Source organism: Neoarius graeffei, chromosome 14 (assembly GCF_027579695.1).
Source record: "Neoarius graeffei isolate fNeoGra1 chromosome 14, fNeoGra1.pri, whole genome shotgun sequence".
Classification (NCBI taxonomy): Eukaryota; Metazoa; Chordata; class Actinopteri; order Siluriformes; family Ariidae; genus Neoarius; species Neoarius graeffei.
The window spans coordinates 26,177,889-26,194,769 of NC_083582.1; the positions used below are offsets into that span (position 1 = coordinate 26,177,889).

At 40.3% G+C, this 16,881-nt stretch overlaps 1 protein-coding gene across 1 annotated transcript in view; it reads right to left on the bottom strand.

Moving 5' to 3' along the window:
• Positions 1-7,387: 7,387 nt before the first annotated feature.
• The window catches only part of heatr1 (HEAT repeat containing 1), a 78,743-nt gene continuing 69,249 nt past the window's right edge, over positions 7,388-16,881 (bottom strand). The window contains exons 41-45 of the mRNA XM_060939483.1: positions 15,705-15,873; positions 12,503-12,666; positions 11,237-11,395; positions 10,982-11,090; positions 7,388-7,814 (exon numbers count right to left, since the gene is read on the bottom strand). Coding sequence (XP_060795466.1) covers positions 7,726-7,814; positions 10,982-11,090; positions 11,237-11,395; positions 12,503-12,666; positions 15,705-15,873 — 690 coding nt within the window. The 3' untranslated portion in view covers positions 7,388-7,725. The remainder of the gene's footprint in view (positions 7,815-10,981; positions 11,091-11,236; positions 11,396-12,502; positions 12,667-15,704; positions 15,874-16,881) is intronic.

Genomic DNA, 16,881 nt, shown 5'->3' on the forward strand with positions numbered 1-16,881 from the left:
AGGGTTTTGCTGGGATTCGAACCTGTTTCGCTGGTGTGATAATCCAGCAATCCCCCACTAGGCCACCAGGAGGATGACTCAAATGCAGAGGCGTGAGGCGGAAGTAGAAAAAGTATCAAAAGGTTTATTTACAATATTTACAAAAAATCCAAAAAGTATAATCCAAAACGCTCAGAAGATCTTAAGGGAAAAAATAAAAAATCCAAAAGTTCAAAGTCAATACAAAAGCCAAAAAAACTAGAAAAGAAAAGGCAAAAATACCAAACGCTCAGAAGATTCACAAAGTCAAAAAACAAAATCCACAAAGTCCAAAAGAAAGCAAAAATACAAAGAACACAAGGACATGGACGAGGAAATCGGAACAGAGGTAACTGGAGCTTAAACATAACAGCACAAAGACTCCGTGACAAGACGACTGAACTCAGGGGGTATAAATACACAAAATAAATGGGAAACAGGTGACACTAATGAAAACAGGCAATCAACACCAACCCAAAACACAGGACACAGTGGTGACCTCTAGAGGCCAAAACAAACATAGACAAAAAACAGGAAATAACAGCGGCCTCTAGAGGCCAAAACAGTCCCAGTCCTAACAATAACGTTGAAGAAATTTGCAGAAAACCACCAGGTCGTTTTCTCATAAACAAACCAGCGCTGATGTGCGTAGGATTCAGAAGGAGGTGTCCCGCACGTGATGTCACGAAAGTCAATGTTTGCCGGGAAATCCACATGCTAAGTTTTTTCAGAGGCGGACGAATTTGCCTCAAATGGCTTGATTTCAACTGAATTTTTCTGGTATTGCGCAAGGTAAAAAAATTGCACAAAATGCAAAATGTGACAGGTATTTGACCAAAGTTTAATATAAAATAGGAGAATTACATTGATCTTGCTCCTGAATTTACCCGTGATATGCACTTTAAAGCTCTGAACAGCAGTGATGGACTGTCTGAAGTCAAGGTTCCAAAGCACGTATTGAGTATAAGGCCCGGTGACAGACAGGGCCTGGGTTTGTTTTGTTCAAATCAGCGTTTCATCCAGTGTGCGAGAAAAAGAACCACCTCAATCCAAACACAGTGAAAAAATCTACTCCTGAACAAGAAGCAATAAATGTAACTCAGTGGTTCCGGCTGCATGAGAACTCTCAGTCCAACACACAGAGAGTGAGAGAGAAAAAAACACAAATGTTCTCTCTGTTTATAGATACCTTTAATTGTGCAGAGACAATTATATGGAGCTTAAATTATTATTACTAGTTAGGGCGGCGGGTGGCATGGTGGTGTAGTGGTTAACACTGTCGCCTCACAGCAAGAAGGTCCGGGTTCGAGCCCCGTGGCCGGCAAGGGCCTTTCTGTGTGGAGTTTGCATGTTGTCCGCGTGGGTTTCCTCCGGGTGCTCCGGTTTCCCCCACAGTCCAAAGACATGCAGGTTAGGTTAACTGGTGACTCTAAATTGACCGTAGGTGTGAATGTGAGTGTGAATGGTTGTCTGTGTCTGTGTGTCAGCCCTGTGATGACCTGGCGACTTGTCCAGGGCGTACCCCGCCTTTCGCCCGTAGTCAGCTGGGATAGGCTCCAGCTTGCCTGCAACCCTGTAGAACAGGATAAAGCGGCTAGAGATAATGAGATGAGAGATTTAGGGCAGCATGGTGGTGTAGTAGTTAACGCTGTCACCTCACAGCAAGAAGGTCTTGGGTTCAAGTCCAGCGGCCAGCGAGGGCCTTTCTGAGTGGAGTTTGCATGTTCTCCCTGTGTCTGCATGGGTGTGCTCCAGTTTCCCCCACAGTCCAAAGATATGCAGGTTAGGTTAATTGGTGGCTCTAGCTTGACCATAGGTGAGAGTGTGAATGGTTGTTTGTCTCTGTGTCAGGCCTGTGGTGACTTGTCCAGGGTGTACCCTACTTCTTGCCCATAGTCAGCTGCTAGGCTCCAGCTTGCCTGCGACCCTGTAGAACAAGATAAGCAGCTACAGATAATGGATGGATTTTTTTTTTTGTGGGGTGTAGTGGTTAGCACTTAGCACTGTTGCCTCACAGCAAGAAGGTTCTGGGTTCGAGCCCAGCGGCCAACGAGGGCCTTTCTGTGTGGCATTTGCATGTTCTCCCTGTGTCTGCTTGGGTTTCCTCCGGGTGCTCCAGTTTCCCCCACAGTTCAAAGACATGCAGTTAGGTTAATATGGGGCAGCCTTGGGCTGAAATGCCCTTGAGCAAGGCACCTCATCCCCAACTGCTCCCTGGGCACTGTAGGCATAGCTGCCCACTGCTCTGGGGCTGTGTGTGCGTGCATGTGTGTGTGTGTTCACTGCTTCAGATGGGTTAAATGCAGAGGATGAATTTCACTGTGCCGAAGTGTGCATCTGACAAATAAAGGCGGCTTCTTCTTCGTGTGTCTCATGCAGCCTGAACCACAGAGTTACACTTAGAGGAAACTTTATTGCTTTTTGTGAAAATAAGAAGAGCCGACACCAAATAGAAGAAGAAGCCTTTATTTATCACACATACACTCAAGCACAGACTTATGCACAGTGAAATTCCTCCTCTGCATTTAACCCATCTGAAGCAGCGAACACACATGCACACAAAATGAATAGACATACCCAGAGCAGTGGACAGCTATGCTACAGCACCCAGGGAGAAGTTGGGGGTTAGATGCCTTGTTCAAGGGCACTTCATCCCAACCTTCAGGTCATGGCTGCCCCATGTTAACTTAACCGCATGTCTTTGGACTGTGGAGGAAACAGACAGGCACCGGGAGAACATGCAAACTCCATACTGAAAGGCCCTCGTCAGCCTATAGTAATAGCTTGAAACCAGAACTTTCTTACTGTGAGGTGACAGTGCTAACTACAACACCAGTTTGTGCTGCCCACAAACTTCACCAGTCTGAGAACACAGTAACAAAAAAGGCACATAAAATGTATTTTATTAAAATGAACATTGTGCAAATTCCATGCAACTAATAATGCAAAGTGACAGAACATTGCTGTGATGTAGAAAATAAAACATGCTGTACATGTCTCTAAGTAGAAGGTGTTGGTAGTGAACTCTGTTGAGTGAGACATTGAGTAATGAACCTTTTAACCACAACCACAGCCTTAGTGGTACAGTGGTTAGCACTGGGTTCAAGCCCAGCGGCCTTTTTGGGTGGAGTTTGCATGTTCTCCCAGTGTCTGCGTGGGTTTCCTCTGGGTGCTCCAGTTTCCCTAACTGCATGTCTTTGAACTGTGATGTTGACTGGCTACTGTAAATTGCCCATAGGTGTGTGGGAATGGTTATTTGGGGTTCGAACTGTTCTATGTCCTCGACCTCCACCCTGGGTATCTCTCCTGAGCTAGCTAACAAATCCTGCAGTAAACAGTCAACTATGGCTGACATACGAGAAGAACGACTGAGGCTTCATTTGTCCTTGGGCATGTGGTTTCTGCAAACAACACATGCCTTGAAGCAGGTACTCGATAGGGTACAGTAGTGGCCACGGCCAGTCCACCACAATATAGGATGAAAAAAAAAAGCCTAATCCAGCTATGGCGCTTGTGCTGTAACAGTAACTTATTCAGAATGACTTGATAAAATGTGTTACATTAGCGTGCAAAACACTCCTGCACGTGATTCAGAATGAACATTACTTGATATATGATAATACTGCAGGTTCTGGAGTTAGAATAATACACGCTTTAAACTGGTCTGTGATTTAGTAGAAAACCACCTTTCAGTATAAGCAAGCTCAATATCTTTACTGTATATACTTGTTTACTATAATTATGGTCATTCATAAATCAGTTTATTACTTTTAATAGAATCAACATTTACTCTACTGAAAATCAACATGAGACAAATCAGTGTACAGTGGGGCAAAAAAGTATTTAGTCAGTCACCAATTGTGCAAGTTCTCCCACTTAAAAAGATGAGAGAGGCCTGTAATTTTCATCATAGGTATACCTCAACTATGAGGGACAAAATGAGAAAAAAAAAATCCAGAAAATCACATTGTCTGATTTTTAAAGAATTTATTTGCAAATTATGGTGGAAAATAAGTATTTGGTCAATAACAAAAGTTCATCTCAATACTTTGTTATATACCCTTTGTTGGCAATGACAGAGGTCAAACGTTTTTTGTAAGTCTTCACAAGTTTTTCACACACTGTTGCTGGTATTTTGGCCCATTCCTCCATGCAGATCTCCTCTAGAGCAGTGATGTTTTGGGGCTGTCGCTGGGCAACACGGACTTTCAACTCCCTCCAAAGATTTTCTATGGGGTTGAGATCTGGAGACTGGCTAGGCCACTCCAGGACCTTGAAATGCTTCTTACGAAGCCACTCCTTCGTTGCCCGGGCGGTGTGTTTGGAATCATTGTCATGCTGAAAGACCCAGCCACGTTTCATCTTCAATGCCTTTGCTGATGGAAGGAGGTTTTCACTCAAAATCTCATGATACATGGCCTCATTCATTCTTTCCTTTACACGGATCAGTCGTCCTGGTCCCTTTGCAGAAAAACAGCCCCAAAGCATGATGTTTCCACCCCCATACTTCACAGTAGGTATGGTGTTCTTTGGATGCAACTCAGCATTCTTTCTCCTCCAAACATGACAAGTTGAGTTTTTACCAAAAAGTTCTATTTTGGTTTCATCTGACCATATGACATTCTCCCAATCCTCTTCTGGATCATCCAAATGCTCTCTAGCAAACTTCAGACGGGCCTGGACATGTCTGGCACTGCAGGATTTGAGTCCCTGGTGGCATAGTGTGTTACTGATGGTAGCCTTTGTTACTTTGGTCCCAACTCTCTGCAGGTCATTCACTAGGTCCCCCCGTGTGGTTCTAGGATTTTTGCTCACTGTTCTTGTGATCATTTTGACCCCACGGGGTGAGATCTTGTGTGGAGCCCCAGATCGAGGGAGATTATCAGTGGTCTTGTATGTCTTCCATTTTCTAATAATTGCTCCCACAGTTGATTTCTTCACACCAAGCTGCTTACCAATTGCAGATTCAGTCTTCCCAGCCTGGTGCAGGTCTACAATTTTGTTTCTGGTGTCCTTTGACAGCTCTTTGATCTTGGCCATAATGGAGTTTGGAGTGTGACTGTTTGAGGTTTTGGACAGGTGTCTTTTATACTGATAATGAGTTCAAACAGGTGCCATTAATACAGGTAACGAGTGGAGGACAGAGGAGCCTCTTAAAGTTGTTGTTACAGGTCTGTGAGAGCCAGAAATCTTGCTTGTTTGTAGGTGACCAAATACTTATTTTACCGAGGAATTTACCAATTAATTCATTACAAATCCTACAATGTGATTTCCTGGATTCTTTCCCCCCATTCTGTCTCTCATAGTTGAAGTGCACCTATGATGAAAATTACAGGCCTCTCTCATCTTTTTAAGTGGAAGAACTTGCACAATTGGTGGCTGACTAAATACTTTTTTGCCCCACTGTATATGTCTGGTTACAGATGCACAAAATTATCAACACTCCACTGAACACCTTTGGGATGAACTGCACCCTAGGCCTCCTCCCCCAACATCACTGGCCTCATTAATGCTCTTGTGGTTGAATGAACACAAATCCCTACATCATGCTCCAAAGTCTAGTGGAAAGCCTTCTTAGAAGAGTGGAGTTTATTATAACAGCAAAGGAGGACTAAATCTGGAATAGGATGTTCAAACATTTATGGATTTATCAGGTACCCACAAACTATTGGCTATGTAGTGTTTAGTTTCTCTTTTTCCATATTTCTTTTGATGAACGTACCAAACTCACTTCTCATGCCTTATCAATACATACTTATGTATGAACACAACACAGGGTCAACCAATTAATTATTTGTTATTCATTAACACAACAGTGTGAACAAATTTCAGTCATCTTTTATTCAAACTCATTCTGACTTTACTACCATTTTAAAAAGAAGGCATCATCTCTCCAAATGCAGCACTGCATCACCCAACAGGTAAATGACATTTCCTTTGGTAATTCTGTCCACATTTGTGCATGGTGCTCTGTGCCGGACTGGCATTCCATCCAGAGTGTTTCCTGTCCATGACCAGGATAAAAAGCTTATTGGCAATGGAAGCATGGATGAAGAAATGAATATTGAGTTGAGTTTAGTAAACAATAGAGCAATGAATTCTGGGCAGAGCTTAATATGCTCAAAAAGCTGCAAATTGGGATTAGTTGCATAAATTGAACGGCATATTCAGTGCAAGATTCTGAGGCCAGCTTGGATGCAGTAATTCATATGGACATTGGAAAGTACAAATAGCTATTTCTCAGATATGGCTCAAGCTGAAATTTGGTGTACTGCATTCGTTATTTGAAAAACATGGCCACCATTAACCTTCAGTTTAAGTAGGCATAACATTAACCTAACATCATGAAATTCGAACAGCATATTAATCTATGGTCTTTTTAATGTTCTAAACTTGGCAAGAACTGGCCACTGAGTATGCTGTTTGTGAAGGATGCTTGGACTACACAGATCGCCACTTGCTCCATATGTTCGTTTCTTCTCCCCATCCCCTTACTGACCCTAAAAGCAACATGAACGTGATTATATAGACCATATAAACTGTTTAAACAAATAAACACTCATTGAAGCAGAAATCAGACAAAACAGTAAATACTAAAACAGTTTGTTTCCCTCTTCCAATATCCTTTTACTCAAGAGAATACAATATTTCTTTACATTTTTACTTTCATAAACACACTGCACCTAAGAAAGTTGATATAGAATAAACACTGGCAAAATTCTTTAGAAATTTGTCTTTTAAAAACAGATGCATTTAACATATTGGCAGAGACCTTTGGAAATCTAAGGGTTAAAATCCGGGCGGCACGGTGGTGTAGTGGTTAGCACTGTCGCCTCACAGCAAGAAGGTCCAGGTTCAAGCCCCGTGGCCGGCAAGGGCCTTTCTGTACGGAGTTTGCATGTTGTCCGCGTGGGTTTCCTCCAGGTGCTCCGGTTTCCCCCACAGTCCAAAGACACGCAGGTTAGGTTAACTGGTGACTCTAAATTGACCGTAGGTGCGAATGTGAGTGTGAATGGTTGTCTGTGTGTCAGCCCTGTGATGACCTGGCGACTTGTCCAGGGTGAACCCCACCTTTCGCCCGTAGTCAGCTGGGATAGGCTCCAGCTTGCCTGCGACCCTGTAGAACAGGATAAAGCAGCTAGAGATAACGAGAGAGAGAGAGGGTTAAAATCCAAGGTGATGTACCACTACAACCCTGCAGCATTCAGTGAAGTCATTTTTGGACAAGGGCCCAATGGGAGTATATAGTCCTACAAAATTTTATACATTAACATGCAAAAGAACACATCAGGGTGCAGAGTAAACACTGACAAGGATCTGATGCAGGTAGGATCTGGTGTTGTGAGAGAATAAAGGAGACAGAAAACAATTCATGTCAAAGTACTTGGCAGAGTAATTTACTAGAAATAAATCATCTGGATTTGTTGGTTCATAATTAAACAAAACATTGTAATTTAAATGTCACTTGCTGGCAGAAGTGCACAAACAGTCTGCTGTCCAAAAGGTACAACCCCCCCCCCCCCAAAACAAACAAACAAACAAACAAAAAAAAATTCTGCCAGTGGCTGTGAAGACTTAAAAAAAAAAAAAAAAAAATTTAGATCTTTCAGCACATAAGACAGGAGGAATGAAGCATTAGGAAGTTGATACTGAGCTGCCACAGAGCATGTTCCCTTTAAAGTAGCTTTTTGTGGTTAGATGCAGTTATTAAAAGTAGCTCTGTAAGGACTCTCCCAAGATCGTCTCCATCTCCTGAATAGTCTTCTGGACCTGATGTTCCACCTCCTCGCATTCATCTACAGTGAAAAGACATTTACATGTTGAAATTTCAAAATACCATGACACAACATGGTTAACAGATTAATCAACAAATTGTTCAGAAAAGTAGTCAGATGAACACAGCTACATTTATCAGACAACGATGATCTGAGCAGAACAGTGAAGACTGAAGCCATGTTTGAGCAGTGAAGGCTGTGATAGGAACAGTAGGGTGTTTGTGGCCTGTCTGTAAGGTAGGAAATGGACTGGGCAGCACCAATAACACCAGTAGCAGAGAGTTGGGCAGTAAATACATCATGAGAGATGGTATCAAATACAGAGCTGTGGTCAAACAGAACAACAAGGTCACCAGAGTGAGTAGCAAATGAGGTCCGTAACAACCCTTAATAGACTAGTTTTCTTTGCTCTAGAAGGGATGGAAACCAGACTGGAAGTGTCCAAAAAAGACTATTTATTACTGAGTACAACTATAGTTGGAAGGTGGTGACATTTTCTAGCAGGTGAGCAACAAAAAGGCAGACCTGGATGTTATTTAGATCTAAGTCACAGTTCTTCGGACCTGGTGTGACTGGGGCCTTTTTTAAGTATTGGTGGTAAAAGTGCTGACCAACCGCTTTCGTGAACCAAGTAGAGCGGCATGTAAATCAAGAGCTATAGAAACAGTGTGGATGGAGTTAGATAAAATTTTATTTTGGCATAACAGTTCAGTAGAAGCAGAGAAAGACTGTAGATTAATTGATTTAAGACAATGCAAGGATATGCAACTGGAACCTCCAGTGTGCTGCCCAGTCAGATGTTTTGGTTGCCTAGAAACCTAAATGACTAGGCTAAAAAAAAAAATGGTACCTAATATAATGTCTGGCTAACTAGTGAGCGGGTTAAGTGAATTAATACAGAGATACGAGTATATGAGGGCACAGTGTGTTTGTGTATTACTGTCCATATACAAAATATAGCAAGTTGTTGTAGAAACATCCAGCCACATTTAAAAAAAAAAAGTACAGCATGAACCTAATATACAGTATGTATATTAAAAGTACCTAATAGTAACACAATATAGGACTAGGCAGAAACCAGAGTGAGTAGTCCACTCAGTTCAGTTAAAAATTCAGTGTCTGGTTAAAAGTAGACGGCCTTTCAATTTCATAGAATCGGTGAAATTTAGTTGCCTCTGAAATTTGGTCATTGTGATGCATGCTTATTTCTGTAATATCTTTAAAAAAAATCCAGGCCATAGGAAGTAATTTAATTTGAGGGGATTCCCTAGCAAATAATGTGCATGAAATTGCTCGTTTTGCCCAGTCAAGCAGAAAGAGGAAGTCCGTGTGCACATGCGCGCACACACCTTTGTCGTCGTCTTCTTTTGGGTTTTACGGCAGCTGGCATCCAGTGTTGCATTACTGCCATCTACAGGTTTACCTTGACTGTGCTTTGACAGTTGCATCATTCTGTCACTAAATGAACAGCTGATCACACCTAGGTGCCCGCTAACCACCGATATTTATTCGTTTGGCCCTGCGTTTCCTTTCCTTCGCAACATGTCTTTTCTTCTCACTTTCCAGTTTCATTCTCATCCTCCATTGTTCTTTCCTATTTCAAATTTGTATCCCACCATGCCTTGTGTGGACGAGGAAAGCCCACCATGTGGTGCATCTATCTTGTATTGAGTCATGATGAAGCATGAAAAAATGGCAGAGAATTTAGGGCCATGTGACCCTAAATTCATTAATTGTTCTATTAAAAAACTTAAGTTGGAAGTCTGTGATTCGAATTCAGTAGCTTTCGGTCCACTAAACAAAAATAATTGGGTGTCAGGGAAAATTCTTATGATCTAAACTTGAAAAATTTGAAAGGCAGTCTGCTTTTAAGGGGGTGATAGATTAAGACCCTAATTAGCAATATAAAATATTACTGGCCAAAAAAAAGTCACCATTTGGATTTAATTAAGCAAATGTGTAATAGCCTTCGAGTCTGTATTTACTGCAGTGATTAATGTGTTTCAGCTGGCAACAATTCTTGTAACCCTAACTGATGCAGTGAGTAGCTTCTCATTTCATAAACAACCATGTCATGAGTCATATCCCAAGGAAAAAGATGTTACTGTGTTTCAGAAGGGTCAAATTATTAGCCTGCATCAAGCAAAGAAAACAACTAAGATGGCTCAAATGACTGGAATTGGGTTAAGAACTGTCCAACACAATAGTAACACCTGGAAGGATAATGGTGAACAGTCAACTTTGCAAAAGAAATGTGGTCGGAAATTTTTTTCTTGACTAACCATGATTGAAGATCATGTGAATACTTGAAGTCAAATCTTAAAAAAAACAAAACAAACAAAAAAAAAAACTGACAGTAGAACTCATGGCTATGTTTAATAGTGAAAATAAGCGCATTTCCACGCAGTGTTTGACAAGAACTCACAGGATTGGGACGAAACAGCCGTGTGGCCATAAGAAAACCAATTGTTAGGTGAGACTACTTAGAAGAAAAGAGTTCAATTTTATAGGGAGCATAAAGATTGAACTCTGGAGCAATGGAAAAGGCCCATGTGGTCTGAGGAGCCCAGATTTACCCTATTCCAGAGTGATGGGTGTGTCAGGGTAAGAAGGGAAACATCCTTCTTACTCTGACATGAAGTGATGCACCCATCATGCATAGTGGCCACGGTACGAGCCTCTGGAGGCAGGGTTATGATCTGGAGCTGCTTCAATTGGTCAGGTCGAGGCTCAGCAAATGTTATGGGGCAATAAAATGAAATCAGCCGATGACCTAAAACGCACTGAATGATCAGGTTCACATCAGTGGATTTTTTCTTCCCTGATGGCCCAGGCATAAAATTAGGGCTCAAATAATGAAAGAGTGGTTCAGGGATCATGAGGAATTATTTTCACACATGAATTAACCACAAGAGTCCTGACCTTAACCCCACTGAAAGTCTTTGGGATGCTGGAGATGATTTACAGAGTGATTTGACTCTCCTATCATCAATATGAGATCTCGGTGAAAAATTAACACAAGTCTGGATGGAAATAAATGTCGTGACATTGCATAAAGTTGTTGAAACAATGCCATGGTGAATGTCAAAGCTAAAGGCATTTCAATGAAATATTAGTGTTTGACTTTTTTTTTTTTTTTGGCCAGACAGTGTACATAACATACATATACGAACACACTCATGGCTTACCTTCCATAAGCTCAGCCAGAAACGGGATGCTCTCTGGCAGAAGCACCATGTAGTTCTCTTTTAGTTTGCTTGTCAGCTCCACCAACATCAACAAAGCAGAGAAGCGCACCTGCACCACAGGAGAAACATGTACACAAGCTGGGCATATTACATCCACCAACAACAATTTACATCAGTGCAAGAGGGAAAATGGACCAGATTATATTTAATTGTGCAACAATAGGCGTTGCCCTGCTATATTTGCCCTTGTGTTACCTTGGGACAGCTATGGCGTGTCTTTAGAAGGATCTGGTAGTTGAGAACTTTCCACTGCGAGTCATCACCCATGGCAACAGCAAACTGTGCTATACATGGGACCAAGTGCTTGGTGACTCTGGTCTGGTAGACCTGCTCTCCACCCAACATGTTTTCCAACTGCCAATGGACAACATGAATATGTAACAGCAGAATACTGCAATAGCTTACGAAGAAAAAAGAAACCTGATTGATCTTTGCAAGTGCATGACTACTACTCATCCAATTAGTGAAATTATGCGTCTTTAATCCAAAAACATACATTTTATTTAATAGCATTTTCTCTCAAAAATTACAGGCACTTTACTAAATATTTTTGAACAAAATCCACACAGCCATCCTATTCTATTTTTAAATGCTTTCTGCATCCAACTATTTTATAGTTTCCTTTAATCAAATATACATACACTACTGTTCAAAAGTTTGGGGTCACTCTGAAATGTCCTTATTTTTGAAAGAAAAGCACTGTTCTTTTCAATGAAGATCACTTTAAACTAATCAGAAATACACTCTATACATTGCTAATGTGGTAAATGACTATTCTAGCTAAATTCTACTAAATGTCTGGTTTTTGGTGCAATATCTACATAGGTGTATAGAGGTCCATTTCCAGCAACTATCACTCCAGTGTTCTAATGGTACAATGTGTTTGCTCATTGCCTCAGAAGGCTAATGGATGATTAGAAAACCCTTGTACAATCATGTTAGCACAGCTGAAAACAGTTTAGCTCTTTAGAGAAGCTATAAAACTGACCTTCCTTTGAGCAGATTGAGTTTCTGGGGCATCACATTTGTGGGGTCGATTAAATGCTCAAAATGGCAGGAAAAATGTCTTGACTATATTTTCTATTCATTTTACAACTTATGGTGGTAAATAAAAGTGTGACTTTTCATGGAAAACACAAAATTGTCTGGGTGACCCCAAACTTTTGAACAGTAGTGTATCTCATATCTTTTTCGTCCATTTGCGTTGTTAACAAGAGAGAGAGAAATGACCAAAAACAGGCGGTTAGAGTCATTAAGCAACATCAGGAATATAATAAAGTTTCAGATTTTGCCAGAAAGTGAGCACGAGTATAATACTACAAGTCTTTTAAGCCAAGAAAATAAAAGTAAACTATTGGTACTATTGGGTGAGTTCCAAGAGCAAATCCAGAGTCAAGATTCTTGTAACCATATATTTATTATGTGACACTATGCCTATGAAACTTAAGCTTTTAAACCCACCTGATCCACCAGGGGGACAAGGAGCGCATCCACTCTTTCTTTGCTGAGGAAACGCTGCGTGTCATACAGAAAGATCTTATGGAGACAGTCCAATATGTATTGTAGCAAGAGACTGCTCTTCTGCATGGCATCATCTCCATCCTCCGAGTCAAAGAAGGCCTCATCTGTACAGGTATCAAACAGGCAAAAAGACACACAACATATGGGGATTTGTGCCACTGGAAGACTTGCACCTTATTCTATTGCTGGGTTTCAGTCACGTGACTTTTCTTAGCGGTTTTAACGGACGTGAAATAGCTGGTGGTTGAAACGGCTGCCGTAGTGCAAACAACTAGCAATAACTTAGAGTATGCTCATAATCCAGAAGCCACTGCTAACTTTAGATATATTCAGAAGATTGCTATGTGCAATGGAATAGACTCCTACAGTCTGGGAAAGAAGGATTTGTCATATGACCTTAAAAACTACCCTTCAGTCGTGTTCCCCGACATCTTGAACTATCTGGTGTTGCAGACATCCTTCTACACCGCAAAACAGATGAAAGCGTGGAAGGGTATGGAGGCTTACAACTTTTTTTGTATGTGGCTAGGTAAAGGACCTTGGTATCAAGTCGTTGCCGAATGAATCCTGTATTGTTTTTGCCTGTGTATGTATGTTTTTTGAGCTTTTCAAGAAGAAGAAGAAACCTTTATTTGTCTCATGCACACTTTAAGCACAGTGAGATTCATCCTCTGCATTTAACCCATCTGAAGTAGTGAACACACGTGCACACACCCAGAGCAGTGGGCAGCCACACTACAGTGCCCGGGGAGCAGTCAGGGGTTAGGTACCTTGCTTAACTCTTTACCCCTTAAAGCAGTTGCTACAGCCACCCTTGTATATGTATATACTGTTCACCCTGAGAACATTTACAAGAAAAAAAAAAGTCTAAAGACAAGGTTTTGACAAGGCATCATATGTCGTCATTATGGGATATACACGGGGTTGTCATATGTCGTCATTTAGGGATATACACGGGGTTGTCATATGTCGTCATTAAGGGATATACACGAGGTCGTCATATGTCATCATTAAGGGATATACACGGGGTCGTCATATGTCGTCATTAAGGGATATACACGGGGTCGTCATATGTTGTCATTAAGGGGTAAAGAGTTAAGGGCACCTCAGCCCAAGGCCATCCCATGTTAACCTAACTGCATGTCTTTGGACTGTGGGGGAAACCGGAGCACCCAGAGGAAACCCACGCAGACACAGGGAGAACATGCAAACTCCACACAGAAAGGCCCCCACCGGCTGCTGGGCTCGAACCCCAAACCTTCTTGCTGTGAGACAACGGTGTTAACCACTACACCACCGTGCCGCCCTTTTTGTTCACGTCTTTACAATGAAGCGCTGCAAGTTGAAGTGTAAACAAACAGTTCACTTGATTCTCACTTGTGTTCGCTCTTATCTCTCAGGTAAATCATTCACAAAGATAATCAGAAACCCCTTTAATGATGACATATGACGACCCCGTGTATAACCCATAATGACGATATATGACACCGGCGTGTATGCACTATAATGACAACATTTGATGACTTTTTTTCTTGTACATATGTTCTAAGGGTGAACAGTATATATATATATATATATATATATATATATATATATATATATATATATATATACATACACACACACACCCTGGTGAAAAATAAATGTGCTAAGTGTACTAAAATTTAGCATACTTTCTTTTGTGTACTTGAAGCCACACTAATCATCAATATACTTCAAGTGTGTTTATGATTAGTTAACTTGAGGCATACTATTTTGGAACAACTAATTTTGTACTAAATATATTTTAATTGTAATTAAATTGCAGAAAAGTGCAACTTGAAGTGTATTTAGTGTACTTTTATGTGCTAAAGTGGAGCAACTTAAAGTATATTTTGTATACTTTAAGTATGACTTTATATGTACTAATATATGCTTAATTAGTACTTTGTATTATAAGTACCTTAAAAATTAGTACACTTTAGAAATTACACAACTTTCACTTAAAGTATATTTTAGTATAATATATTTCTATAAAGTGTAATATAGTATAATTATTTTAAAGTGTGTTAAAAGTGTTAGTGTGAAAGCGTGATGTTAGTATACTTTTTATATATTTACAAAAAGTACAATTTGTGTAAGTACATTTTCAATATACTATTGAAAATATGAATATACTTTAAATACAATAAAAGTACTTTTTTTTTCACCAGGGTATACAAGGGTGGTTGTAGCAACTGCTTTAAGGGGCAAAGAGTTAAAGACCTGGATCTTGGAGAAGTGATCACGGCGGATTGTAACTGTATAGCTGGGTAAGAATTTTGTCACGACCTTCATGCATATGGACTTTGTGAGGAGTAAACAAAGAAACAGGTGGGAACTTTAGCACTCCGTGAGTTTAAAAAAAAAAAGTACCGTAAAATAATGACACATGGCAAGAAAAGTACTTGGAAAACACTAAGGACATAGCTGAGAGGGATATACAAACCTTTCACCAAGTGATCACTGCAAACTCGAGCATGCTTCGACTCTGCTCCCTTCGATTTCAGTGCGGGGTTCAAAAGCCACCTTTCTCAAAGTTTTTTCGTGAAATCCTGTGTTTGTTCACCCTTTTTTTATTAGTTCACCAGGAACCCTGAAGAAACTTTTCAGTTTCACGGTTTGATCGATTCGAACAACCTAAAACAACGTAAGCGTAAGGCAATTTTTCATACAAGCAATGCACCTTCTCCGTGCAAACGCTTTGTCAACTGAGCTTTGGTAGACCACCAGCTAAAGTTTTGAATAACTAATGAGGCGGATGTAACGTCACGTGAAATCCAGCAATAAACAGGGCTCTAGGTAGAATTAATAAAACACAGTGTTATGCTCATTCACAGGACCATGAGCTCTCAGGGCATTACACTGATTCATCATTATCATTATGAACATCAGTATAATTAATTATAATGGAGTTTTAACATAAGTATATAATGGAATCATAAGTATTCTGTTATGATTAGGAAAGACTAAACTGAATGAAAATGTCTCCCAGTGACTACACTAGCTTCACTCTTCAGCATGTTTACAGTTTTTTCATTCATTTTACAAGAAAGGAAGATGGGATGGAGGAAACTCCTACAAAACAATACAAACAGTGGCTCTACAAAAAAGATTTGTCTACCAGTATGAGCAGTATTGAGCTGGTGGAGGTGGTTGGAGAATGGTTTCACCAGCTGCCCAGCAAATAGAACAAACAAGCCCTTCAGTCTGTCTGCGATACAATCAGCCAGCCTGCAGAAGGTCAGCATTCGGTCTTTGGGTGCTCCTTCTGTCTTACTCCAGTCAAAAAGCTGCCACAAAAAAGGTTGTTGTTTTGAGTTTGTGAATTAACTGATCAATTTAGTCCAACCTCAAATCAGAAAACGTATGTTGACATTGAAATTAAAACTGAAAACAATGATTTGTAAAGAATCTTTGACCTGTACTGCACTCAAAACAATACAACAGCACATTTGATGTTTTACCTCATGAATTTTATTATTTTATTCAAAATAAACGCTTATTTTAATTTTGATTCTTGCAACAGTTAAATTTAAAAAAGTTGGGACGGTAAAGCATTTACCACTTTGTAATGTTGCCATTCCTTCGCACAACACTAATTAACTGATCAATTTAGTACAACTTCAAATCAGAAAACACTTATTAACTGATCAATTTGTTTAGATGTTTAGGACTGAACATGAAGCATTTCAGGTATTACTTTGTCCCATTGTTCCTGCAAACCATCCTTAAGGTGTGCAACAGTACAGGGTCATCATTGTTATATTTTTCACTTCAAAATTCACCACACATTCTTTACTGGGGACAGAGGGAACAGGCACCCTCTTCGTCCACAGCCATGCCTTTGTAATGTGTGCAGAATGTGTTGGGTTTTTTTTTCTTTACTTATCCTGTACTGCTTGTTATTTAAAAATAATAAAATAAGTAAAAAAAAAAATCAAGAACAATAACAAATTAACAAATTGGGGAAGATGATCCATATTTATATTATTTTTCCTTTCAAGTCAGTCAGGGTTGGGATTTGTCCTTGAATGCAGTCCATTTCTGCCATTTTTGTTCCAAGTCCCCTTCTCTGACCCTTAGGCAAAAAGTCAGTTTTTCCATGGTGTATATTTCCTCGACAATGTCCAGTCATTGTCTTAGTCTTGGAGGGGTGTTGCATTTCAGCCAGTTCCTTGTCATGGCTTTTTTAATAGCGAGTATCAATATTTTAAAGAGGTAAGTCTTTTCTATTGCCCCCACAGGTATTAGCCCGAGGTACACAATCCAGGGCTCCATCGGTACTTTTTGGTTTAATA